Below are 25,889 nucleotides of genomic sequence, written 5' to 3'. Positions count from 1 at the left end.
AAACAAATTGCATGTACGAGGTGAAGCGTGATACGTGGTTTTAAACATAGTTAAACTACAACTATCCAGAATTATGAGAAAGAATGGACTGAAACAGATAGCTGAGACACGCTGCTGTTAACTATGCCAAAATGACGAGCGGGGACAAGATGAACACACACACTAGTCCCAGAAAAGACCAACCGGAGATGGACAGAAGTGAATGAGAAGAATAAACACAGCCACAATCTACCGGCAACTCCCAAATGTTCACTTAGAAGGGAAAAAACAAAACAGCTATTCATTTTTTTTCTTCTAAGCAGCACAATGAATATTTAAAAGATTCATTTCTCACCAAATATCTGAAATTCAAATGCAACCTTTCTCCTGTACCTCTTTAAAATCTTTATAAATACAAGCTGATTCCACCCTACTGTAGTACTGAAATTCAGCTAAATTGTCAGTAAATGCCATTAGCTACGAAGAAATGGTATCATAAATTCTGTGTGGAAAGGAAGGGCAGGGAAGGATTGCAGAAACAGCAATCCTTACATCTGAGAGCTCAGGATGTTAGATATCAAGTCAATATAATAATTTAGGCTAAAAAGTTATCGTAAGAGTATTGTATCTGAGTAAGAACACAGGAAGAACTTAGAGAAAAGGAAAGTCCTCAAGAAATCTGGGGTTTGATGAACCTTCCTGAATCTTTACAATGTTTTTTACGTAAATAGAGACACTCAGGATACCAGTTTGCATCCCACCTGAAAAAAAAGCATTTCCTTACAGTACTGAACATGAAAAAAATGGAGGCATGGGCAGAGTACAATACTGAGGGGAAAATACCACTCAGCAGGTCACTTCTAAGACCTCCCGAGAACCCCTTCTTCTCCTTGTGTGACTTTCTCATGTGTATGAAATCTGAAAAAGGAAAATGCTGAACTATTTTGTTAAGCAATAATGAAACTGGACTTAATTTTCAGGTGATAGCTTGTGTGTGCATCACGCACGCGTATATATATGTCTCTGCAAGCATACCTACCCCTAGCATTGTTTTGGGAGATGATAGCTTTGACCATCCAAGCTTCATTGCCAAACATTTCAGAGGTGACTCAAGGCAAAACCACTATTCTGTCTTACTATTTTGAATTTTCAGAACCGAATAAAATAGGCAGTATTCATGTATGGTCCCTTTTCTTGTGTTTATCTCGGCTGCATTATCACTGCTGTAAGCATGTACTTCCAGAGTCAAAGAAAATGTTGTTTCTAAAAACAGAGTTTGCACTTAAACCCAACCCTCCTCTCCCGTTCCCTGTGCTTCATTTTCATTTGAACTTCAGTCATTATTTGTACTGCGTTATAGACCACTGCAGTATTTTATGGTTCTATTAAAATGCTGTCCCCATCACTTCTGCATATCAAAACCTCTAATTACAAATCATAAAGACGCAGGGCAGGAAATTCTTTGCTTTCCATCTGCTTTTCATTAAACTACTCAACCCAGCCAAATCTATGGACAATTAAACAACACAGGGAGTTCTATGTTTGTAAATTCCTTCATGGCAAAAGAGCTTTATGCTGCAGATACAAAAGGTCCTACATAAAGTTTGCATGTTGATAAGTACTGTATTATCAAGCCCAAATCTAAAACGTCACATTAATTCTAGATGAAATACCCTGCTAATGTGGAGTAAGGACAAAAGCTCCAAGTGGTTCCTTTTAGAAAAGTCTCTATTCCTTGGGAAAAGCCAATGTGATGTTTCAATCGTAGGTAAAGGGAGAAAATTAACTGATGTGGATATTTGCGTGTATGAGCAATACCCTGTAAGTTTAAGCCATAGATTAGAATGCACTAAATGCATGGAGTATGGGCGAGGAAAACGCAAGCTCTTCCGCACTATCCCAGCAATGCAATTCCTAGCGAGGCTCTGGAGGGGCCACTTGGAAGGATCCAATGTCACATTTCGCAGCCGTGCTGCTTAAGCCACGCAGGGTGCTCCGGCAACTCATTTCTGCCCCTGTGCCACCTTCCTGGACTGTGCTGACACGGCACCCGGCTCCTGCAGCTGTGCGGTAACCCAGCCCAGCCAACTGAAACGCCTTCCTCCCCCTTCATCTTCTCACCCCTTCTGTACTTCACACATCATTTTCTCCTCCAGACAGAGAGCCTCCTCGAGTTCTCCAACATCACATTCAAGGTGCCTTAACTATGGGAACCTTCTTCCTGACTCCTTCTAGTTCCCTCCAAGTCACAACTTCTGTAACAACCAAGGAAGAGTCTTCCAGGCTTCTGCCTCCACCACGCAAGTACTGTTACTTCCCAAGGGGTAAAAAATAGAAAGCATAACGCTACAAAGAAATGGTATCATAAATTCTGTGTGCAGAGGAAGGGCAGGGAAGGATTACAGAAACAGCAATCCTTACATCTGAAAGCTCGTTAGTGTTCTTCTAGAGTAGGCTTTTGCCTTTAGTTGTACTCACAGAACAACAACCAGGGAAGGTTAACAGGGACAGCCTCGTGACTTGGCAATATCTTTCAACTTACTACTTTTAATAGGACTTGGGCTTTTGGTATCAACTTGGTAACAAACATTTGCCAGGACTGAAGGAGGAAATCCACCCCCTAGCGTGTTGTTAAAGCCAAATAGAATCTATTGATCTATGCTGCTTCATTATCTCTCATTAAAGCATAGCAAGAAACTACTCGCTAGCAGCTCATGACATTTAATTGCCTGAGCCATATTTAATAATAAAGACTTGCTTATGATTGTATCCATGAGCCTCGCCTGTATTTAGATTTGAAGTTGCCCTTGTCTACATGTTTTAGCTGATAGAGTACAGAAGTGACCGATCACAGTATTTAGAGATCAACTTCAAACAACAAAAGGCAGATACTGAATTTGTGGAATGACCACCTGCTGCAGTGCTTTGAATTGCTAGTGATCTCTGTGACACTGATTCTAGCAAATGCATTTGCCTGTTCCCAGGAATAACAAAGGCTGGAGATACATGGGGCTTTTATTTCCCTAAACTGTCAGCTCTTTGAAGCACGCAGATTAATGCGGTGCGCTGATAGCTTAGGGTGTTCATGACTTTCTACCACTGAACCAAAAGTTCCAAGCTGTAATACAAGATCTGATAAAATGCATTTCCCTTTGTAAAAGTCAAACTTTTGAATCACATCTATTTGTTTTAAATGCTCAGGTCAGCAATCTTACAAGAGAAGGAACATCATTGAAATAGAGAAAATAGATGAAAAGAACACCAGTTCACCAGCTTTCCCACTCAGCTTGCCAGCTGCATAACGTTTTAAGAAAGCAACTGCAAACTGCTATCTCTTGATATCGAATCTATACAGATCTATCTTTATAGGTATGAATATATAGCTTTTTTTTTTTAATTGGAAGAATAAAAGAAAAGGTTCACCACCAGTAGATTCTGCAGAGATCTGTTATGCCAGCACACCTAACTGCAATCACTTCCACTAGGATGACAGCAGAATCACATCCAAGATTTTATTTTCTATTTATTTTTCCCTTCCTCAGCAGAGCTTGGTATTAATTTGCCTGTGCTTCACACAACACAAAACTGTCCAGAAGGCAGTAGAAAGTACATGGAGTCACATACCCAGAGCAGAAGCAATTAGGATTCCAAGTTCTGTTATATCTGACTTTCTCCATCAATCCCCAAACTGACAGAACCTTCCAGTACCTAATTAAGCTATTCCATCTAAGTCAGCATAAATATTTTTGGGTCGCCTGTATGTTCTGTATGAAAAAAACCTGACACACAACACTCTCTGGACACCAAGAACTGGGACGTTGCATGGAATCACTGGTTACAGGTTGCTGAAGGAACCTTAAATCCTTACAAGCTTAAAGTCTTTCAAATCATGCAAGGGATAGACCTTGATACTAGCTTACAGAACACCGCCGATGAAAAGACATTCAATAGTGGCAACTACGCAGAGAGAGGTAACGTGTGGATGGTCAACACACAGAAAGGAGAACACGGTATGTATAAAGGATGATCAATACACAGAGTATAACATGGTATGTATAGAGGAGATATGAAACATGGAACATCAAAACGATAACGCTGTTTTATTTCACTGCATCATAAAACTTAATATACGTACCTGGTTTTGGCACAGAATTGGTCACGGACTGAGGAACTTTGTCGTTAATTAGTTCAACACACTCACTAGGAAAAAATCCAACCTGTAAAAAAAGAGAGAGAGGCAGAATACTGAGCATGGTGTTTTTAAGGTCTGAACTGTTGAAGTGGCAACTGTTAAAGATTTTCCTCGAACTCTGCTTGTCTGATGCTCCATAACATTACCCAACATAAAATGACCAGCACAAGAGCGGTAATTTTTCAAAGTGATGCAGCCAAAACTTCTACAAACCAAATAATTAGTTCTGTAAAATACGGTTGTAAGTCTAAGCTTAGTACACACGACACAGCTTGCAACAGGGAGGGAGAGGACAAGTGTGCTACACACCCTTAAGTCTTAAGTGGAACTCGAGAGAGAGACAGAGAGACTTGAGCTGGGTTTCATGCACCTGGCTGCATGTCTGCAACATGAAAATAAATGAAGACAGCAAGACGTCTTCTTAGCATCTCAACTATCTGTACTCAAATCTCACCAACACTTGACCTTTTTTCACTGTCAAAATACCGTGTTCACAAGCATTTTAACATTTTATTCCTTTAGAAATCAAATAGGAGTCAATGTATTTGCATGTCTGTCTAGTCCCACTAAAGAAAAATGCATATTCTCATATGATAAGTTAGAAGACACTTTGAATGCACAAAGCTCTCTACTGTGTCCTAGCCTTACCGCGTGTTCTTGGTCTGATGAGCATGGGTGATAAGTGATACTCCTGAAGCATTCAAATTAAGTGTGTTTAAAGATCTTGCCAAAAAAGTTCAATGTGGTTTTAGTTAGACTGAATTCAATTCAGTCTTAGAACTGAGAACAGGTTTAATAAAATATACATAGAGGAAAATGAGTTCTACATTTCTAAAGAAAAACCCAGCAATTTGACTAGAAAGATACACAAGTATTTTTAGAAGAAACAGCATGATGTAGCAAAAAAATCTGGCGAGAGCCAGAGCTCCTGGTGTGTACTCTCGTATCTGCTTCTGAACATGGACGAGCCAGAGCAACCACTGCGCCTCAGTTTCCCTATCAGCAAAGGTCAAGGGAAAATAGTGCCACATATCCATTACTGAAAACTGATTTGAGAGAACAGCTGGCAAACATACTGCACAAGCTGCTAAACCCTTACGATTTATCCGTGTATCTGCTAACCAAGCCGAAACAGAAAGAATATTCCAGAAACAAACCTCAGAGCCAAGACTCTCCTTAGCAAGTATTTGAAGGTGCTTCAAAAGCAATGACCCACCCTGGGCTACCACATCGCAGCGCTATGCCAAAAATTTTGACAAGCACTGAACGCAGCTTCTCTGCTGCCAGCATCACTGACAGTGAAGACATCTCCAAGGGCCAAGGTCCTGCGACTGATTACTGTCAAACGCTAATTTGCAGTGTTCCTGCACTGACCTTTTAACACAGCGTTTTTCCCTGCATCCCCCCTAACTCGGGAATGCGGGAGAGATCATCTAAACAGGCATAAGGGTTAAAGACTGGAGTACGGGGAGTGTTTTCACGGCTTGTGGAAATAGGACGTGCCTGCAGAAATTCATACGCTACTCAAAGGTCTCCGTATCTTGGGAGGAGTGAAATTATTTCCCTTTCACTGTTTAAGGATTCAGGCTAAGATGTGGCCAGATGGGAGTTTTACACTTCCCAGCATCGCAACCTTCTCTCCACTTCACAGTGTCTTCCTTCCTACTCTCGTCCCAGGCGAAAGTCAAGCCAGACCAGAGCCTCTGGCAACTTTTATCCTTAGTCCGTATTTCCAGACCTTCTGTCTCGTATCCTACCTCCTCACCCAACACAGCTTCTGTATGGTGACATGTAATTCAAGCACCATCACCCTTCTGAGACACCTCCCCAAGGCAGAAGCAGGATATCCTGCCCCTGTCAGGCATGTGATTTGGACAGCTGAAAGCATCAAGTCACTGCAGGCAGCCACAGCTTGGTCAAGTGCTGCAACAGTGCATGGCAGAGAGCCAGCCGATGGGCCCCGAGCTCGGCTCCAGAGAAGAACCGGGCCAGGACCACTGCCAGTCGTGTTAGCACATTGATGAAATTCGCTGGAGCCACCAGGCAGTCAGCACTGCGAGTCTGGCACAGTCCCTTCTCTATTTATTTGTCTTACACTATTTCCTTTTGTCTCCAAGGAGAAAAAAAAAAAATAATCTCCTTTCTACTCCAAGTTGATTTTCACTCATGAACATCCAAGCAACTTAGCAGCAGTGGCATGCATAGTGTGTCCAGGTAGACACTCCAGACTTTGAAACTATTCCAAATTCCCTAAGGGAAGCAATAGTTAATAGTAATAGCAGATAACTTCTCCTTCCCACACCCTACACCCCCAAAATCCAGCAAGGCAACGTTTTGTCTGAGTAAGAGGACAAACTGTAATCCATCATACTTAACGTTAAAGACTTGGAATATGCTTGTTGTGAAGACTATGACAGCACGGGAACAGAACTCATAAGAGCAGCACTATGGATCAGTAGACCTTGCTTCTGTTCTATGGCTCCCTGTAATTGAGACTGGCCCGTGCACTACGCTTCTGCTCACGTGACTCACACAACTGAAGAACCGATCCAAAAACCAAGATAACGTATGGCTTCACCCAACCACTCACTCAGCCGGGTGTGCCAATTTTGCAAGGAGATGATATCCTGCAGTTATAGAACGTAGCGGTGATTTTTGTGCAGTTTATGAACGGAAATAGGCCAGTTAGCACAAGAAAACTGGCATGAGTACTAGCATCACATAGCTCAGTGAAGCCGCTTTGCTAGATGTTGAGAAACAGGCTGACTGGTACATACACAAAAAGCACTGGTATTTAAACAATATACATTATATGGTTTTAAAATACTTCACTACAGCTAAGAGTCTCTCTTGGACATTTCCTGTGCAACGGATGCAGGAGACAATTTTTAAGTTAGGAAAAACGTCCACATCCAGTGAAAAGTCTCAGCCCCATCACACAAACTATACATTTGGGAGTCTCCATAGCTGAAGTGAAACAGTTTCTTTCATTCTCAATGCTTTGAGAACTTTTTCTAATTGCCCACGAGGTCTGAGATGTGTAAAGAAACCTGAAGTACTTAGACACCAGCCTTCCATTAATCATAATGAAAAATGGTGGATCTAAATCCAACCCAAAATCCCACACTGTAATCAAAAGCTCGTTTGCCTTTGATTGTTAACATAATGTTTCTCCTCTTTCTGGATGCTGAATGTACAATGCTACACATGAGTTTAGAAATGAAAGAAGTCCCAAGGTGGTTATGCTCTGCTCCTAGACATCTCAGAACCTTTCCCAAATAAAATACTATGCCTGTTCTCAATGTATCATTTTTGCCATGTTCACAACTAGTAATTATAAGGGATTTTTTCGGGAAAGAAAATTTTTACTTGGGCCAGTGTTGACAAGCTCTCTGACATTAACTTACTGGTAACAGTTCTGATAGCTTACATTTTCTGACGTATTTATTCTAACTTTTCCTGCAAGATTCCCAAGAGCTCATCTTCAGGGTCATAACCAGGGTCATTGTGCCTCATTCCCACCCACTTAAAAGATGATGCTTTTCCTCCCATGGAAAGCTTTCCATGGTTTTGTATAAATAAAGGAGTTTAGTCCAAGAGTTAATCTCAACAGATGTAGCAAGGCACTATTAGAGCTTGAGCCAGGATTAAAGGATTTGGCAACGTACAAAAATTAATAGCCAGGGTTGTATGTATTTAGATAAATACAAGGTCATCTAAAGGTTAAAAAAATCACTACACACCTTAACCGAAGGAGGAAAACACAGGCTACCATTATATGCAAACATTTCTGCAACAGCTACTACATCTTTTTTTCACTTTTATGCCAGTATCTGCTAAAACTGGAAGGTACATGAGGCTTTAAGGGGAAAAGTCAAAGTAACAGTAATAATTTTCAGTGTATGAGGAGGGAATTAAAACAAATGAGAAAGCAGCAGTAAGATAAATGGCAAATGAAACTTTGAGGCATTTTGATTGTTCTTTGGTTTTGACATAGGCTAAAGTACGGGTTAAATGTCATTCACAATTTTTTCTCTTTTACTTTTAAATCATGATAGGCTAGAAAAACCTAAGAGCGAAACATCAACTTTTTATTGTTTGTTTGGCTTTCATGAGCAGAACTTTCACTATGCTGTTTGCCAAGTACCTACATAGTAGTGGCTAGGGCAGAGAGCAGGGCAGCCTCACCTCGTTTCCCAAAACACAGCTGGCGTACCAGTGCAGCTCCCGTTAAGAAGGCACCCACCCATTTTAGAGGGGCACCAGGTATAGGAGGAATAGGAGTGTTAGTCCTCGTATCCTGAACTCTTGTAAAAAGAACATCCTGGCCACAAAACTCTTCTAATTTCTTTTATTCACAAAAAAAAGAAGTCTGTGCGGGACGGTAGATGTTAATTATCCATTCCTGACGGGTGGGTCAGCTCTACTTCGGGCAAGTAGGTGAGGCTGGTCGAAGGCTCTTCCTTTAACACTCCTGCCTGCCGGAGCGGCTGAGCTAGCAGGCAGCAGAACGCTGAACGTCACTACCGAAGGCGACACACGGCGAGGTGTGAGAAATCTCTGCTGCTCAGCTCGAGAAATGCATTCACTCCTCCGGTGCTCGCTGGCTGGGGACGGCGAGGGAAACGCCAGCACACGCGTACGACTGCCCGCGCAAACTTCTGCCGCGTGCCTACAGCAAACGGGCAGAGCGGATGCGTGCAGAGTAGGAAACTCAGGGCATATCAGTTCAGACATCATTTTGGCCAAGCTGTTACTGCAGTTGGCGCCGTTCTACAAATGGAAGTGGCCATCTGGCTGAGAAATGACGTCACTGGTGACATGTCCGCTGGGCTCTTGCACATCGCCTGTTTTGCAGGTGATATCATTCACCAGCCAGATGGCTGCCTCTTGCACCGACTTCCCAAATCAATGCACGTGAACCAGAAATCGAAATTTGGCCTCTCTCTTAAGAACTGGTCTTTCCGAAGTGACACTAGCCACAAAAATGTGCTCAGCCTTCCCGGGACATTTTTACTAATCGGTACCCTACGTTCACATCACATACATGTTATTTATTAGAAAATGATGCACACAAGGAAAAAAAAGAAGCTCTCAACTAAGAGCCAGTTTTACTCCTGACCAATCCAAGACTGAACACGTCCCTTTTTGGGAAATCCATTCAGTCTTCAAATTCAAGTTCAGCATGGAACACGGCTTGAAAGCAAGGGCCTGCAGTTTCACAACCAGTTCAAGCTCAAGTAAGCACAGGCTGGTTAAAAAAAAGTCTGGTCCAGCTCTGGTTACGCACGCTCCTGCGCGTTGCTTTGTGTCACCTCTAGCAGCTGTGTAGCTCGCTGTTGTGCAGTAGCGCAACTAATGAAACTATACCCAAAAGACAGAATTATTCAGAACATCAAAAGGCAGTTGTGCATCAAAAACGGGTCTGTCCCTAGCGATTCAGCTGTCTGAAACACAGTTACCGATTGAAAAGACAAAGCATGAAGAAAAAGAAGAGAACAAATAGGGCTGGAAGGCTGTTAATGTGGAGGTGGCTGTAATTTAGGCAACCATCCCACAATGAAAGCAGTGACTCACGAAGGGCATTTGAAAAGAAAAAAGCTTGAGGAAAAATGTCTTAGAAATCATTTAACTTTAACCAGAGAAAAATGATAAGAAGCCTAGTGGGTTGTTTTGTTCCGCATAGGATTAAGTGTCTTGTGCCACAGTCGTTAGATCGGGTATTGGTAGAAAGGCACCCGCAACTGCAGCGCGGAAATCTGAAGGATAAGAAAAACGGTGATTCATTCCCGAAGGATAGCTCCGGCTGGCAAAGAATAAATTGACTTCCATGCTGAATCAAAGCTGCAGTTGAAACTGAACGTATTTGCAGCCTACCAGATCTGCGCTTCTGTTGATGCCTGTAGAGCTGCCTCTCGTTCCTTTGCACAACACAGAGAACCCCCCATTCTAATAATGGGGGGACACGCAGAAACGGATGCACTTCTGCCCGGACATACGCGAGTCGCAGCTGGTTTAAATGCACAAAACCAGGTAAGTTCTTTTAAGTCGAGAGGTAATTTTTTTTTCCACATTCAGCAAAACCTTGCTCTCCTATCGAGACATGATGTACAATGTAAGCTGTGGTCTATTTGATAAAACCCTGGTCCTTTCCTAGCACAAAGCAAAAACCTGAGAAGTAACAGAAATAAACCATCCAAACATTTGGCCTTTGGACCTCCTGCTTTTATCTGCTCTCAGAACCACAACTACCTGGCAAGACAGTCTTTGCTGATTTATTTTATTAATTAAAATGACTGGATCAACAGATTGCTATCATGTCTACAATGGCTATCGTTCCTAAATGGGAACAGAATTGTTTTCCTGTAATAAATGCTTTAAAGGCTGCACAGCTTCATCAGTTCTTATATATATAAATATTACTATAGCAACATTTTTCACCTATACACTCTTTTTACGTGTTCATCAAGTAAACTTCTCGTTTAACTGATGTTAAAAACATCAAGTTACTGAACTGTAACACAGCTCTAGGTCTGGTGTATCAACATCAGAGAGAAATTTCCTTTCTCTGAATTCTCTTCTCACTGCAGCAGTTAGTATGGTCAAAAAACTCCATTACCACAGGAAATGTACTTTTTCTGTACACTCATAGCTTATGGGCCTTAAACTTGAAACACAAGTTGAAAAACCCTCTCCCTCTTTGTACAACACTAGAATTTGCATTTCTTGGTAGCTGATGGTGTTTCATGGAAATGAAAAGCTCTGATAAGTACATTTCAAAGAAATGACAAAAACTGTCAATTCCCAGGAAAAATGCTCCTCTCTGCAAATCACTGAAGAGATATGTTTATGCAGAAATAACTGAGTTAGCATAGCTTATGAAATTACTGCCTGTCAACTGCGATACAGCTGTTGAAAACCACCTCTGAGCTAACCAGCTTTGCTCTGCAGTCAGCAGGAGCGGAGAGCATACAGATGGTCTGTTACCCTGTCCCAGCTGACAGGCAGTAACTTCTTAAAACACACTAACTTCATTTTCTGCGTTCGTGCAAACACATCCTGAGAGCTACTGAAACATATATTACGGCTGCAGCATTTCCAGTAGTGTGGTTCAGTGGCCATGATCCCATTCACATTGTGAAAGACTCTTGCTTACAATTTAAGACGCCAAGATTATTCCACCCCTAATTTTCTGTTACGCCAAAATACGGTGCTCTATTTCTGCAGCTGTTCAGATCTGTTGTGTCAGTAGACTGACTGTGCATGGATACAAACCCCTTTTCAAGCTGTTTGCTCATCAACATATCTTTATGCTGGGAAAGCACAATAGGATTGCTCTGATCTGAGAGACAGAAGGCAGTGACAAACTGCAAAAGAGCTCCCTTGCTTCTTGTGTCTTCAGTCACCGGTGATGCTCTTCATATCTAGCCACAGCTTCAGCCAGCCTGATGGCAAGCAGGGAGCTTGCACTGAATAATGGGATCTACATCCTGCATGGGGATACCATACACTTGTAATCAATCAGCTTTGTGCAAAGTGTCCACGCTCTTGCACAGATCACAAAGTAGTTTTGTTTCACTGATTCACTTGGAAGTCAAATGCAGCATAGCCTGATCGTTCCAAATAGTACTAAAACATTTCATTAATTTTTGATAGTATGGCAAATACAGCTTTAGGGCTCCTAAGAACAGAACAAAAGTCCTGCAAAGATGTAACACAGTTCAAAACTAGAGGAATGGTCAAGTTTGTTCACGAAATATCAATGTGTGAACTCCAGAAACAAATTTAATTTCAGAGCAGGTGTCAAATGTCCACGCTGCTCTGATTTTACAAATGAGATACTATCTGAATTCCCACATCTGATACAAAGCCAACAAAAGCTGTATCTCATGTGCTCTGGCTAATCGGACCGAAATGTAATCGTATAACTAACCCTCTGTTCAGATGGGATTTGTAGTGTGTGGAGATCCAATTGCACACAGTCCTGGTATTAACGACAGCAGAACCACAATCTGGATCTGGGACAGAAATGTCTGTTAGGGAAAACCTGAGGTACTTTGAGAAGACTTTGCAGGCCAACATATCCAAGTGTCTGGTCAGTTCTGACCCTTTCCAGAACAAACTCATAATTCCACCTTAGTCACAGACAGCAACTGCAGTATGAAAATCCCTCCTACTTGAAAGGAGCTGAAGCGTGAGACACTACAGTGTGAGAAGGTAGAAAGTCATTTACCCCAACCCTCAGCAGCTTTTGGGTTTTGTTTTGTAAACAGAGACTTTTTTTTTAATTAAATTGCCCAATGAGAAATTCCAAGCTAAGGAATAACAAGTCTTTTGGAGGGAAAGTACCATTTTGACGCAAAAGTTCTGGTACCCAGTTCCCAGGTATGTTTAGCATCTTTTGAAAATTCAGTCTAAATCTCTCTGCTATGACATTTACAGAGACTGGTAATATTGACACTACACAATAAATGCAGACATGAAAGCCCAGGCCAGTTGGGTGGCTTGTCCAAGTCAGTGGCAGTGTCTTACCCACTAGCTTTCTCCAAACCCTCTATGTTCTGCCCGATCTAGTTTTAGACAGCGGAAGGAACGGGATGATTTGAATAACGGTGCCAGCTGCCTTGGAGGGGGTGCGACATAAGCTTCCGCTAACATCAGGCCAGCTGTCGATGAACGGGTCATGGCTACCCCTAACTCGCACAGTCAGGTAGAGAGATGACTTCCTACGACAACCACGCGTCTGCTTGTAGCCCAAGTCCAGAGAGACAGGGGAAGTCCTCTTACACCAACGCAGGGACGCTCTGCTTACATCCATATGTAAACTGTGCAGGCACAGCAGTTCGATAAACACACTGCTGAGTTTCCTGCCTTTATTTAAGTTGCACTCTCATGTCTGATGCTTGTGCCTACCTGAAATCCATGTTTGCCTCTCCACCATGTGGTCAGCTCCTTTGGTGGCATATCAATAACAGACACTATGTCTCCCACCTGCAAAAGATTGGCAGAATCAATCCCAGCTTGCCATGTGGCTAGGAGGAAAGCACAACTCAAATAACTGCATTCTTCAGCACTGCAAAAAAAATGTAAAACTTGTGAGCAACTGCACCAATGCCAATCTTGAGACATTTGCCTTTGTAAAATCCAACAGTGAGGTAGGAGAGCTACTGCATTATACCACATGCAGGATACAGCTGTTCATAAGGGAACAATTCTCAAAAGCAGCAGGATCTCTGCCAAAGGGTAGAGAACGTCCCGATTAAACTGCAGACAAAAGTAAGCAGTGATGGTGTGAAACACTTCAGAAAATATCTTCAAGTAGCTGAACTAATTTTTACTACATGCCCTCTATTACGTGTACGTAGGCATTGACATATGTCTTTTTCTTTTCTTTCACAGCAAAAAGTTAAGAGCTCCCTTTGCTGTTCACAAACTGGCCCATGACATGTTTTTCTTAATTAGAAAATGAACAGGAGTGGTGGTGTGGTGTTACGGCAACAGGAAGGAAAATGATCAAGGAGAACAAACAGATTTTCTGAAGCTTTGCTCATTCCCATAAAAAATGTAATACTCCAATAGTTCAAAAGGAAATCAGTATAAGCAATACTAAATTTGCCTTGGTGGGAATCGAGATCTGTGTGGCCTCTATACCACAACATGAGATAGGCCAGAGCAAAAGGGGCAGAACCTAAATAAATACTGCAGCTAGGCATAGCACAACTTGTTAACAGTGATGCCCAACTTTTACCAGATCTTTTACACTGATGGATCTCAAAGTGCTTTACAAAGAAGATAACACCCCCCCATTTTTCAGATAGGGATAACCGAGATATAGGGAAGTGATCTCCTCAAGGGAGTTGCAAACCAACAGCAAAGTAAAATTTCCATTAAGGAAACTGCTGTCACCACAACGAGCAGAGAAGCCAGGTATTTTCCTCAGGATTGGGGAGCAAGTGCCAGTCAGCTGCTTTTGCAACTGCCTATTAGAATTTAATAACAGCCTAAACATGAAGAGATAGTTTGGGTTAGGGAACAGAATGCATCACTGCAGAACAACCGATCCCATTCCACTTCTGTTCTGCCAAGGTTTCTCAGCGCGTAAGCTCGGAAAGCCATGCGTGCCTTGGTTTCCCTGCTTGTACATTATCTCTTATAACAACTCGTCGGACCGCGTGACAGTTGCAAGGCCAAGTTAGCCTGCTGGCACAGAGCTGTGAGATTTACAAGCAGCGAGTGCCATCGCAGTGCTTTTATTAATACTGAGACACTGACAAAGAGCCTGTATCCCGTACCACGTGCATTTTCACCTGGAAGGTGACATACCCACACGTCTTTCTGATAAGCGCGGTTCTTTGGTGTATACTAATAATTGCTTCGATTTTGAATATGAACAAAACCCTGGCAGCACTAGACTACCACGATTATTTTTACTTCCTGCGCTGCATGCTGAGAAGCCGATCTCAAAAACTCCTTCGGGCACTAACTGTTTTCCTTTACGCTTTTTTGTGTAATGCTGTGAATATTCCATCGATAGAACCGCTGCACGTAAACAATCAGAGCATAAAAGATTACTCTGCTTTCTGAGTAGAACAGACAAGAGCCAGACACCCAAAGACTTCCAGGGTCTGATCTTCCGGATCTTTGCTCCACAGCAGATGCTACTCTCCGTCAAGTAAGACTTTCAGAACGGTTTTAGATTATTACCTGCCCTTTAAGTATCAAATTCTTTGACAGTCTGGGTCTTTTCATGGGAGCAGAAACTCTGAAAATGGTTTTAGACAGAGACTTGCTAACAGAAACACAGGTTGCATAAACTGGCCAATGAATAATTAAATTGGCATGTGTCCACGTACTCACATATGTGGACAGTCTTCCTGAACAGATACAACATACTTTTAATACACTGTACAGTACAAACACTGTGGGCTCTGCTGCTGCTCAGAGACCAGGCTAGAGTACTTGGCAGTATCTGCTTAATCAGTAGATACTAATGCCAAGTAAAGCTATATTTTAAAGATGACTGAACTCCTGCCTGTGTCCAACCCATTGCAAATTGAGTATTTAATGAATCTTCTAAGCTTCACCTCACAAAACACTCTGAAAGTGTCTGAAGATATTGTTGATGCGCGCGCACGCACACAGAGACACACGGCGTTACAAGCTCCTTTAATTGCTTACCTCAAAGGACAGTTCGTCTGCTGCTTGAGCAATATATCTCTTAATAACATGGGCAGCAGCAATAGCAGGAACGTTAATGGACGATTCCTCATGGACTAGCAGGTGATTCCCCTTGTTATCAATCTGAAATAAAGAGCACAGGAGACCGTGAGGCAGCTGGGGACAAGCAAGGAGGCATTTTCTTGGTGCTCATCCATGGCAGGGACTTCAAGCTGATTCACAGAGACAGTACAGCTTGGGGCCCCCCGAGGAGAGCAGCGCGGAGAGACCGTGCGGGGCACAGCAGAGACCGAGACGAAGCAGAAGAGCAATTCACAGGGTATTTCAGAAGGTCGTGTGTCCCCATCCAGCTAATGAGAAAAATGCTGTATTTGTGCATCTTTGTGTACAAACAGTAACAAGAGAGTGAATGTTTCCACCTCCCTTTAACACCAAATTGTATTCTTTTGCCTGAAGTATGTAAACTGGCGATACAAAAATGACTACAAAAATTCTCTGCAAAGTGGAATTAATGCTCAAGAAGAGGCCCTGAGGTAGAGGAAATGCCCTCAAACCGAAAACTAGTGTCACTTTTCAACTTTCTCCGACCTTTTTATTTCTTCTCAGAAAACATGGCTCCCACCCCTTGCTACAATGATCAACCTACTTTCAAAATTCCTCGATTTTCACGCTCACGTAAAATTTTGTAAGATTCTCAGTTAATCAGAAAGGTTTATTCAGTATCCCAGCAAATCTATTGCAAATGCAATCTCTTGGGCCACAGAGATTGCTGTAAATTCTGCAGTTTCGTTTTTCTCTATAACTTCCTTCCTCCCTTCATGCTGAGAAGGTTTCCAAGATTTTTCTCATCCCAAAGGATTTCAGGGTGAGGAGCATATCAGCGGGGAAAATTGCAGGAAAATGCACTCAATCCTTATCACAACCATTTAAAAATGAATTGCAACAGCCTAATAATAGTTGTTTCTATTCCTGGTGTGCAGCAGTATCGTCAGACAATGGAAAGACACACATATTTCTACCCAGACTCATCAGCAACAGCACGGCTGACACAGGCAGGTGGCCTTGACCACTTAGCTCCATTCTTTCCTGCATTCCTTGCCCAATAATGTCTATTGTTTAAGATGGTAGAAGACCATTAGCAGAGAAACCAAAGCTGCAGCTGCAATTCACAGTATACAAACAGTGCCCCTGCAAGCACAACGCAGGCTCTGTTGAGCTGTTTAACCAATGATGGCAAACGGGAGCAGATAATATTTATTGTTTCTGCAGCTATCGCAAGGAAAAAGAAAAGAAAAGAAAAGAAAAAAAAAAAAAAAGCGCGCAGGCAAACACCGTAACAGAGACAGCTCCAGTAATTTTAGAAACTTGCTACACTTGCAGTATTGCCTGGCCAAAAAGGAGTGTAAGAACATCTGTGCTTTCTGCAACCTGTTACTCAGAGACTTCAGCCATGAACTGGACTTTCGCAGGTGGTCCATTGACCCATCACTGCTTCGCTAGAATTGCTACCTCCATTTATTTGCGAATATCAGCAGAATGAGATGTCTTTGGGTGACAAAATCCGAGCAAGAGGAGAAAAAAGCTCCTATATTCTCAACATTGGATCTGATTCTGTTTGTACTATAACTTTTCTGGCCACCTACCTGCCTGCAACAGGGAAATACAGCTTTTAGGCTAGCATTCCAGTGACACCAATAGGTCTGGAAGGTTTACAGCTCTTTCTGGAAAGGCAGGAGAGCACATTTGTGGCTTGCTCTGCTGCTGAGGTCAGGAAACGAAGAAGAACCTGAGCTTCGTACTGTACCTCCATCCATGTGAGAGCAGGCCCACAGTTTATCTTGTTGCCTGCGATTGTTGAGAGACGTGACAGGTAAGCCATCAGCATCTGGGTGACAAGCTGGAACAGAAACAAACAGCCACACAGTTTTTCTGTTAATACACCATAGTTTGGAGAGACTTCTTCAGACCTGGAGAGACCACAAGTTATCCATTGCCATAGGCAAGTGTTACAGAAATGTATTCCCTTTTGCAAGGAAAGCTGTCATTTGAAGGAGGGCAGAAAACTATATACGGTGTTACAATGATTACACACAAAAAAAATCTGTAAAGCAGCAGCTCCCTGCCAAAGTAGTAATGTTGCTTTTATAAGATATGTAGATTTTCATAATTTCCCTTGTTAAGATACCTTAAATCTAAAGCCCTCCTCTCATGGATTTCACATACAAACAAATCATTTGTATTATGGCCATCAAACACATCTGAGAACCATTTAGCAAAACAAAACACCGGCTGCCATTGCCACGCAAGTGCAAATCCTTAAGAACGTGGCAACTGAGACTGACCCTTTGATGAAACACTATTATTTCAAATAGTAGAAGAGGGTTTTAAGAATAACCTTAGCAATGTCCCGTCTAGAATAGTAAACTTGCTTTTATTAAAGAGAAGCTAGTGAGGTCTTTCCAAAGCTTCACAGTGACAGTGTTATAAAGCAGCATTGTAGCTCAGAGTTTGTAGGCCTGTTTAAAACACCGTTCTCCTCAAATATCTGTTCAAATGTGGTCAATTCAAAATAAAACATATAGTATAAGACACCACACAGCTGCAGAATTATGTTTCACAGCAGTAGAGCTGTTTAATGACTTTAGGTCTTCTGTGCTTACAGATATAGTGCAGATTTTCAGCCTCGTGCTACGTATTAAATCAGTTGTACAAATAAAGATGTAAGAGACAGGAATTCCTAAAATATGATTTTCAAAAATAAACCCAGGAATTCATTGTCCTAAATATCGCTTCTTCTGCTGATTTTAAGAGACTAGAATCTCTAAATTCTCTTCAGAAATAGCCTGCGTTAAACCAAAGCAACAAATAAATCAGGGTCTCTGATGAGCAACGGGACCACGGTATCAACTTCCTATATGCAATGGCAAACGCCCTGCAGACTTCAGTGGGGTACTGATTTCAGCCACTGTGTGCTGCTCAAAAGCAATCAATCCTTAGCCGCTTGGCACTGAAAGAACACAGATTCTGCTTTATAGATCCTGCATGGATTCTGCTTGGAATGGCCTCAATTTCCTCATTTCCCTTTTCAGCTACGCATCTCGTGGGCAGGCAACACCAGCTTTCCGACGCAGCCTGTCAAGATTTTTCTGCACTTGTGCTTGATGGTAGGGGACAAACATACAACTACAGGTCGCAGAGATACGTGACCTGTGAAATGATGCAATGGGCACTGCCCGTCACCGTAATACGCGCTCTTCCCCCAGACAAGACTGAGGCCAAACAGTTTTGTTATGCTCTACTGGCTCAAATAACCTCCGTGGCCATGCATTACATTGCCTCCCTCTCCACATCTTCTGAAACGATGCAGCCGAGATGCACCTGCTACTTCCCAGAAGATTATTTGGGATATGAATAAATCCCTAAATTATCAACAAGCAAGAAGCCAAAGGAATTCCTGCTCACCAAATTCCAGGTGAAGACAGTAAGTCAAGAAATGAAAAATACTTCTTACTCATGTAGGAAAAAAAACACTCTTTAAGCTTTTTAAAGGCCATTTAAAAAATGCACTAAAGCAAATGCTCTTAAAAACCAGCTTCCTTAATTTTTATTTTATAAATATAAGCCTAGCATTCCAAACAGTATTACTCTTGCAGTGCTGTGGCCCTGGAACAGCATGATTTCCTAGCAATGCCAAGGTGCTAACGTTAAGTCAGGAAATAGCCACATCATTGAAAAAGTTTCCAAAGACATTAAAAAAATTCTTATCAAAGGTACTAACAGGACAGCTTCTTTCCTGACACTCTCAATAACCATTCCGCATTTAGCAGCGCATTCATTCAGGGCATTTCCCTTTAAATCATGGAAATTAAGGGTAGAAAAACCAGACTGATCATATTACTAGTCATCAATTTCCAAATCTAACCCAGGCCGCATTCAAACTACTTTGTACATCCTTGAAAATATCTTCCAAGCCCTTGCTGGCGACTGCGCTGTGAATGCTCACGGAGCCGGTAATTTACCTCCGGACTGTCCTTCAGGGCATCGGAGCGGGGTAGCTCTGAGAGCTGGGAGAAGCGCCGGTCATAAATACATAGGTGAAGATGCTTATCAAGTACTCTGAAATCTTCATAACTCCGCTTCACGATCCAGCTCCTCCCCTGCAGAGACAGAAGAGAGAATCACACTTTTACGAGCTCCTCACTAATTCGCGTTAGATGAGGAAAAGGAAAAGCAGTGCAGAAAAACCAGACGGATCTGGCCATCTTTCTTCTCAAAACATCTGAAAGGGATGAAAGCGCCTTAGTAATATTTTCATGTTTTGATTCGTAGATAGCCATTCATGTTCCACCCAGCTGCCAGTGTTGCCGTTTTAATTACTCAACAGTGGGCTTGGATGTGGCCCAGCATGACGAGACCAATCCAAAGCTCTTGACTTCCACCTGTCTTACAAGGCCTCTGTAGCATTTTCATGCACAAGGTGTCTGCACAAATGTCAATTACAAAACGGTTGTATAAATAGTGTGAAATTAGATTCTACACAGATAGAAGAATATACAATCGGGGATCTGAAGGCAGAGTTGAAGCTTGCGAAATTCCTCTCAGACGCCCCAGGCAAATCTTCAGCTGAGCTAAAAAAAACCAATCTTTGATGAATAACACTAGCTGAAGATTTACTCCTGAGCGCATACCATTTCCCCAATTAAAAAATTGACAAGATGCATACTGCTTCAGGGGACAAGGAAGGGACCGTGGCAGCACAGCATAATTTGCTTTGTGAAGCTTTTAATACCTAATGACTACTTCTAAATGCTTCGTGGCCTATTATGATCAATAAAAAATGTTGTAATAATGCAGAAGTTTACAGGTCAAAGCACTTTATGGACAGTCATTAATCCTCTCAACACTCCCATGCAGCCGCTAAAATGAGACTATTCCTGCTTTACAGATGTGGACACCCACTCAGTGACCACGGATCTCTCCAAAGCTTCCCCACCTTCAAGTGTAAAACGCTACTTCAGTCTGTCTTTCCTCAAATCAAGAGCGTGGCCATATTTAAAAAGAAAAAAAAATCTCTATCAGCATCACACACTCTGCTTCACACTCCACATGCAGTTGTCTCCCTAGGGAAGGGATGAGAAAAACAACAAAGCATGCAGGCGATGTTAGCCGTGCTGTACAAGTCCACGTGCTCCTACAGACCTGCAAGGACTTGGAAGAAGATGTCAGAGGAAGGAATTAGATTGCTCCAGATTTCATGGCCACTCGAAGCCAAGGCCAAGGATTAAGGGTGACAAAGAGGCGCCTGGCAACCAGTACGGAAAGCAGGGAAATGCATGGTGTAAGAGGGGACGCGGCATCATTTCACTTTTCCATGGGGAACGCAGCGGCAAAGCATGATCCCAAATCTGCTGTACTACACCGGGTGGAGTTCCGGACCCGACGGCCTCTCTACCTGGGCTACAAAAAAGCGTGGCCTACTCCGACGTCCCAATCACGATTCTGCCATATTCCTTTGTTTATTAGGAAAGTTATAAGCATCACTTTTCTTTTCATATCCAAAGCTTGCAAGGCAATTATAAATGTAAAACTGATAGTCAAGAGTACTAGCTAGTTTCTGTCAAATTCATTTAAGACAACTCCAGACTGCGTACTGTGCCCATAAACTCTGCTTTTATATCACAAGAAATCACCCATATTTCACAAGCCTACAAAGAGGGCACACCTACACAGGACACAGCTGCTTTATAATTGCCATAAGTTATGTCACTTTACTTTTAATCTAAAGGAAAAAACCAAAACCAGGCGTGCAAGTCTAATTATCTTCAGAATGATGATAGCCTTTCCAATTTCTCCGTCTTTTGCAATTAAGTGGTTCTTGCTCTCCTGCTAAGTTGCCAGTATGACCTTCAGCTGAGCAAGATTTAGTCACCAACGTAAGAAACAACGGACAGAGGAATCACTGCAATCCTTTATTTGCTTCTGCCCGCTGCACTTAGCAGGACATTTCAATACAATCTTGTACGCTACCCACGCAAATAACAAACCTACTTGTCAAACGATTGTAAATCTGTCATTAATTCCACGATACTCTAATTTTAAATGTTGGACTGTAGATTTGCAGTCTCTTTTTACCATGAATAAGAGTTAAATTTACAAGACGGGAATAGCTGGGGTCAGCAAACTAACGGTCCATGTGACAGGGTGTGCGGGATGAGCTGTGGAGAGCACGGACTACACGGAACGCGTTCTCCTTGCTTCTGATGAGACCCATTCTACGCCAGCACAGTAACGAGGCTACTAATAGCTAGCAAGGAAGCGGATTAACGAGCAGGGACAGCTTACCTCAGGACAGCAGTGGTACTTCTTGCCCCAACCATCTCCCTGGGAGGTTCTTCCCACGCTGCACAACAACTCCACAACAACTCACAACAACCACCTCCGGGCGCGGTGCAGAAAGGTAACCCAGAACCACCACTCCCGCGCCTCAGAACTGCAGCACTTCGGCAGCCACTAAGCAACCGGCCGAGCTATCCCCGCCGAAGCAGCAGCAACCTCCTCTGCAAGAGGCACACGTCTGGAGGCCAGAACCGCTATTGCCGCTCCTCGGTAAGTCAGCCCAACGCCTGCAGTCACAGCCCTGGATTTCAGGCTCTTGTGCAAAAGGATCACAGGATTCTTGCGGGAACGGGGCTGCCCGCTCTTCAATCACATTCAGAAGGACTGCGCATACGACGTGTTAGTACAGAACACAGTTTCAGGAGCAATAATATAAATTCCCACCCAGCAGAAAGTTATTCCAACCCCCTAAATGTGAATATTTCCTAATACCCTACAGTTTTAAGTTTGCCATAATCAAATTCAAAAAGCATACATGCTTTAGGTTGTTCTAAAAGTTGTATTAAGCAAGGTTTTTGCAGCTTTGGAGCCCGAGTGATAAATTTTTAAGCAAAAATAAGACGGACATGTTTACAAGGGGTACAATTAACTTTACAAGAAGGAGTCACTGCAGCAATCTGGGAAGGAACTGAACAACATTTAGTGCTTCCCCCGAGATCTCCAGTACAAGTCACAAGAAAGTAAAGTCTAAATTCTCTCAGCTAGACTTCCAGAGTCGCAGAGCCAAAGCAGCAGAAACAAGCAACCTCATTCAATATAAAAAATACCACAATGTTTCACTATATCAATATAAAAATTGTACATCTTGCTCCCATTTCCTGCAAATTCTGAAGTGCCAGAAGGGTTTTGAAAACGGGTTCTTTTTTTTAATTTAAAGAGTTAATGAAATAGTAGAAACAAGTAAGTGACTGTTAAGTCGGTCTCATGTTGTCAACTGTGTTTTATAGCAAAGCTAAACATTACTGGTGCTTCAGGCACATAATATCCATAAGGCAGAAATGCCTTCTTCACACTCTTAACGATTTCCATAAATTGTTGCTCAAATCAATTTTTGATCACCCTCTCATTTTCCAATTCAATAATTACTTTTCTGTTCTTTAATTATTGATGGTCCTGATTTAGAGAAGCACATGCTTAAATCCCATTAATTTCGATGGGACATAAGAATAGAGGTGAAGTCAAGCACACAGCCAAGTGATTTCCCAGATCCAGACCTTCAATTACAAACCTGAGTATGGCAAGTTTCAAAAAGATAAAGAATCAAGGCTCAAATGAAGATTTCAATAATGCCATAAAATAGTTTCAAGGCCTTTAAAAGAAAAAATTGACTATTGACTTGAAGAAAATCGAAGTATTATTTGGGATTTCATCTTACAGAAACGTTCACAATGAAAAGCATCATGACAATTATGGAAATTCTCACAAAATGGAAAATCTGGGTCCATTCCTACTCCTGTTACAGTTTGATCTGTTCTCCCTTACTCCTGCATGCTGCATAGGCTTAAATGCATGATGAAAGACTGGTGAGATTTCAGAACGCTGCATAGAGCTTCTTATTTTTTCCCTGCTTATCAAAGCAAGAAGAAATATCATGCTAAAAAAAATGATTAGAGATTACTGAGCTGACGATTTAATTTCCTCTGACCCAGAGGTTTGAACCTTCCATTAGTAAAACCATTATACCGAGATCGCAGATCATAAAAAGCTACCCAGGCTTCACATCACAGGAGACAAGATTCAGAAGGACAAGGATTGAGAACCACAGCTCCACAATGAATATTTTTAGCTCTACTGGTCAAACGGCCAAAGGACGACATGCAGCCGCAGCCGGGGAAGTTTACATATTCCCCCACGTGGCGATGCTCTGAGCGAGCAGCAGTATTCCTCCCTCTTCCCTTTCTTCCCGAGCCCAACACACAGCGTGAGAGCTGCAGCTCAGTGATGGTTCGTTTCATCACCAACAGAAAGACATTTCTTATTGCAGCACTGCTTGGTTACTGTCAGACTGGGAAAAGCAAGTTTAAGAGGAGGGCGTCTTAAAACATCCTTTGCATTTTCATTCCCGTAGTTAAGAAACCCCACCTTTGCTCCATCATCTCTTACACCCTTCAACTGACCAGTACAAAAACCTTACTCATTTCTAAGAGGGGCTCCCATAAGCTCAAGGCCAGTTCCATGCAGGAGTACTTTTATGTGGACTTAACTGTTGGGATCTGGCAAGAAGCAGTTCTTCCCCCGTTGTGCACTGAACAGTCAGTGGCTTACCTGGAGGCACGCAGCTAACGCAAGAGACGCGAACGGCTTCATCTCTGTCAGTATCTGTGATATCATCCATTCAGAAAGCAAATATACACAAGTTTTATAATAAAGATTTACAGATCTCCTCTCCCCATTGTGTAAAAGACTGTTTCCAGCTGAATCTGACTACATCTGTGCAGATAGAACTCCTTTTTGTCCATCAATGCTTCTTCAAGCCAGACAGGGTACTGCTGAGTTCCAGCACGCACAACTTTCCTGTCCCACGGTCTGAGTATGTTTTCTCTGTAGCACCTAAGATGTATTTATTTTAAGACAGGGATAGACCTTTCTTTTCTGGTTCAAATGCTTATTTCCTGAGAGAAATCACATGGATGCTCTCATGAACCTTACCAGTCCACATGGAGATCAAGACCAGAAAATGAGATGAAAGTATATGGCAAAAGTCACTTCAGTTTGACCCTGTAGTAAGAAAACACCATGTATTAAATAGCTGGAAGAATGCCAGCATCCACCAGTAAAGTTTAACTCTGCCATGTGGGTGACTTTTACAGCTGTCTGGGTCTTGGGTTCTGTATGTTATTCCAGCATGACCCTTCGGCCCTTCTTCTACTACAAGTCACGCTGGAAAATGGCTGAGAAATTTAGTTAAAACAGAAGACAAGACTGATAAAATCCACCACCTAGAGTTTGCTCAGGAAGTGGTTTTAGCTGGTACTGTAGGTAGCTTTATCTTTATCTAAGCTTTATCTTATCTAAGCTTGAGTCTGTTTACCAACATGTCCTGGATGATTTCATGACTTCTGGTGTACTAGTATAACTTCAGGGAAATTATAAATCTTTAAAACTTAAAGGCAGTTTCCACGAAGGCAACATAAAGCTACTTTATTTCTGAATGAAAGCGTACACCCAGCAGCATAAGGCTTTTTGGCTAGCACACTTCCAGGTCTCACCTTGTGGCCACGGATGGATGCTCGCTTTCATTGCTCCTGGTACTACTCGTCAACAGGAGTTTACTCCTTCCCTCCCCACACCATAGGGTCGGGAACACTTGCGTTATGGCTCTTCCTAAAGCTGGAAGACATTTGCATTAGCTTAACCCCACTGATGAATGCATAAATTTATCTCAGCAAACATTAGCACTTGCTCCCGTGAGCCTTTTAGCTGGCAGAGCTGGGCAGGGATGAGCGCTCGGCGCAGTAACAGCTACATCGAGAAGATGTCTGTTCACTTCTGGAGTTGACCTGGCTTAGAATATAGTATCAACAGCTTGCAGCGTGATACCCCTTCCGCTGTCAGGCAGCTGCCCTTATGTTTAGAAGAAAATAAAACATGGGGAGGAGAGAGCTTTAAATAAGATGTGAATGATGGAAACACTAAAACTTCCGAGCTCCAGCCGGAATCGCAGGAAACGGACCCATGAGACACCAACTACCACAAGATGAAGGGAACGTCCGTACGGACAGACCGCAAGGTGGAAGGCAGAGGAGAAAGCTTAGAACTTTTATGTGGTGAATCCTTAATAGCCTTATTCCACAAAATAAATTAATATCTTTCAGCATTAATTATCAGTTTATTATCAATTAATTGCAATCAGCAGGAAAAAAAAGAGATTTTAATGGAAACCACTGCAGCTCTTCTCCCTTAAAAATTATACTTCTTTGTGCTTCCCGATTCCAATTACAGATAGGAACACTAAAAACACACGTGGGAACACAAGGCTGCCCAAGACCTGGTCTGAATGACAGCAGTATTACCCTGTTGTTCCGACCGATTTTGGAAACTCGCCACGACCAGGTCTATGTGGCTTCCTGGGTGCTAAGCTGAAAGAAGCCACGACCTTCCAGTGGTTTCTCTGTCACTCAGAAAAGCAGCTTTGCCAGAAGCA

General features: G+C 42.4%; 1 protein-coding gene across 1 annotated transcript in view; it reads right to left on the bottom strand.

Moving 5' to 3' along the window:
- ARHGAP32 (Rho GTPase activating protein 32) overlaps window positions 1-25,889 on the bottom strand; it is a gene marked incomplete at its 3' end in the record, with an annotated part of 155,786 nt that overhangs the window by 60,301 nt on the left and 69,596 nt on the right. Inside the window, exons 6-10 of the mRNA XM_082009980.1 lie at window positions 19,369-19,506; window positions 17,154-17,246; window positions 15,350-15,472; window positions 13,085-13,162; window positions 4,115-4,196 (exon numbers count right to left, since the gene is read on the bottom strand). Coding sequence (XP_081866106.1) covers window positions 4,115-4,196; window positions 13,085-13,162; window positions 15,350-15,472; window positions 17,154-17,246; window positions 19,369-19,506 — 514 coding nt within the window. The remainder of the gene's footprint in view (window positions 1-4,114; window positions 4,197-13,084; window positions 13,163-15,349; window positions 15,473-17,153; window positions 17,247-19,368; window positions 19,507-25,889) is intronic.

The sequence above is a fragment of the Phaethon aethereus genome (genome assembly GCF_964289735.1).
Source record: "Phaethon aethereus genome assembly, chromosome: 23".
Lineage (NCBI taxonomy): Eukaryota > Metazoa > Chordata > Aves > Phaethontiformes > Phaethontidae > Phaethon > Phaethon aethereus.
The sequence above is the reverse complement of the archived record's forward strand: the minus strand, read 5'-3'. Positions and strand labels throughout refer to the sequence as shown.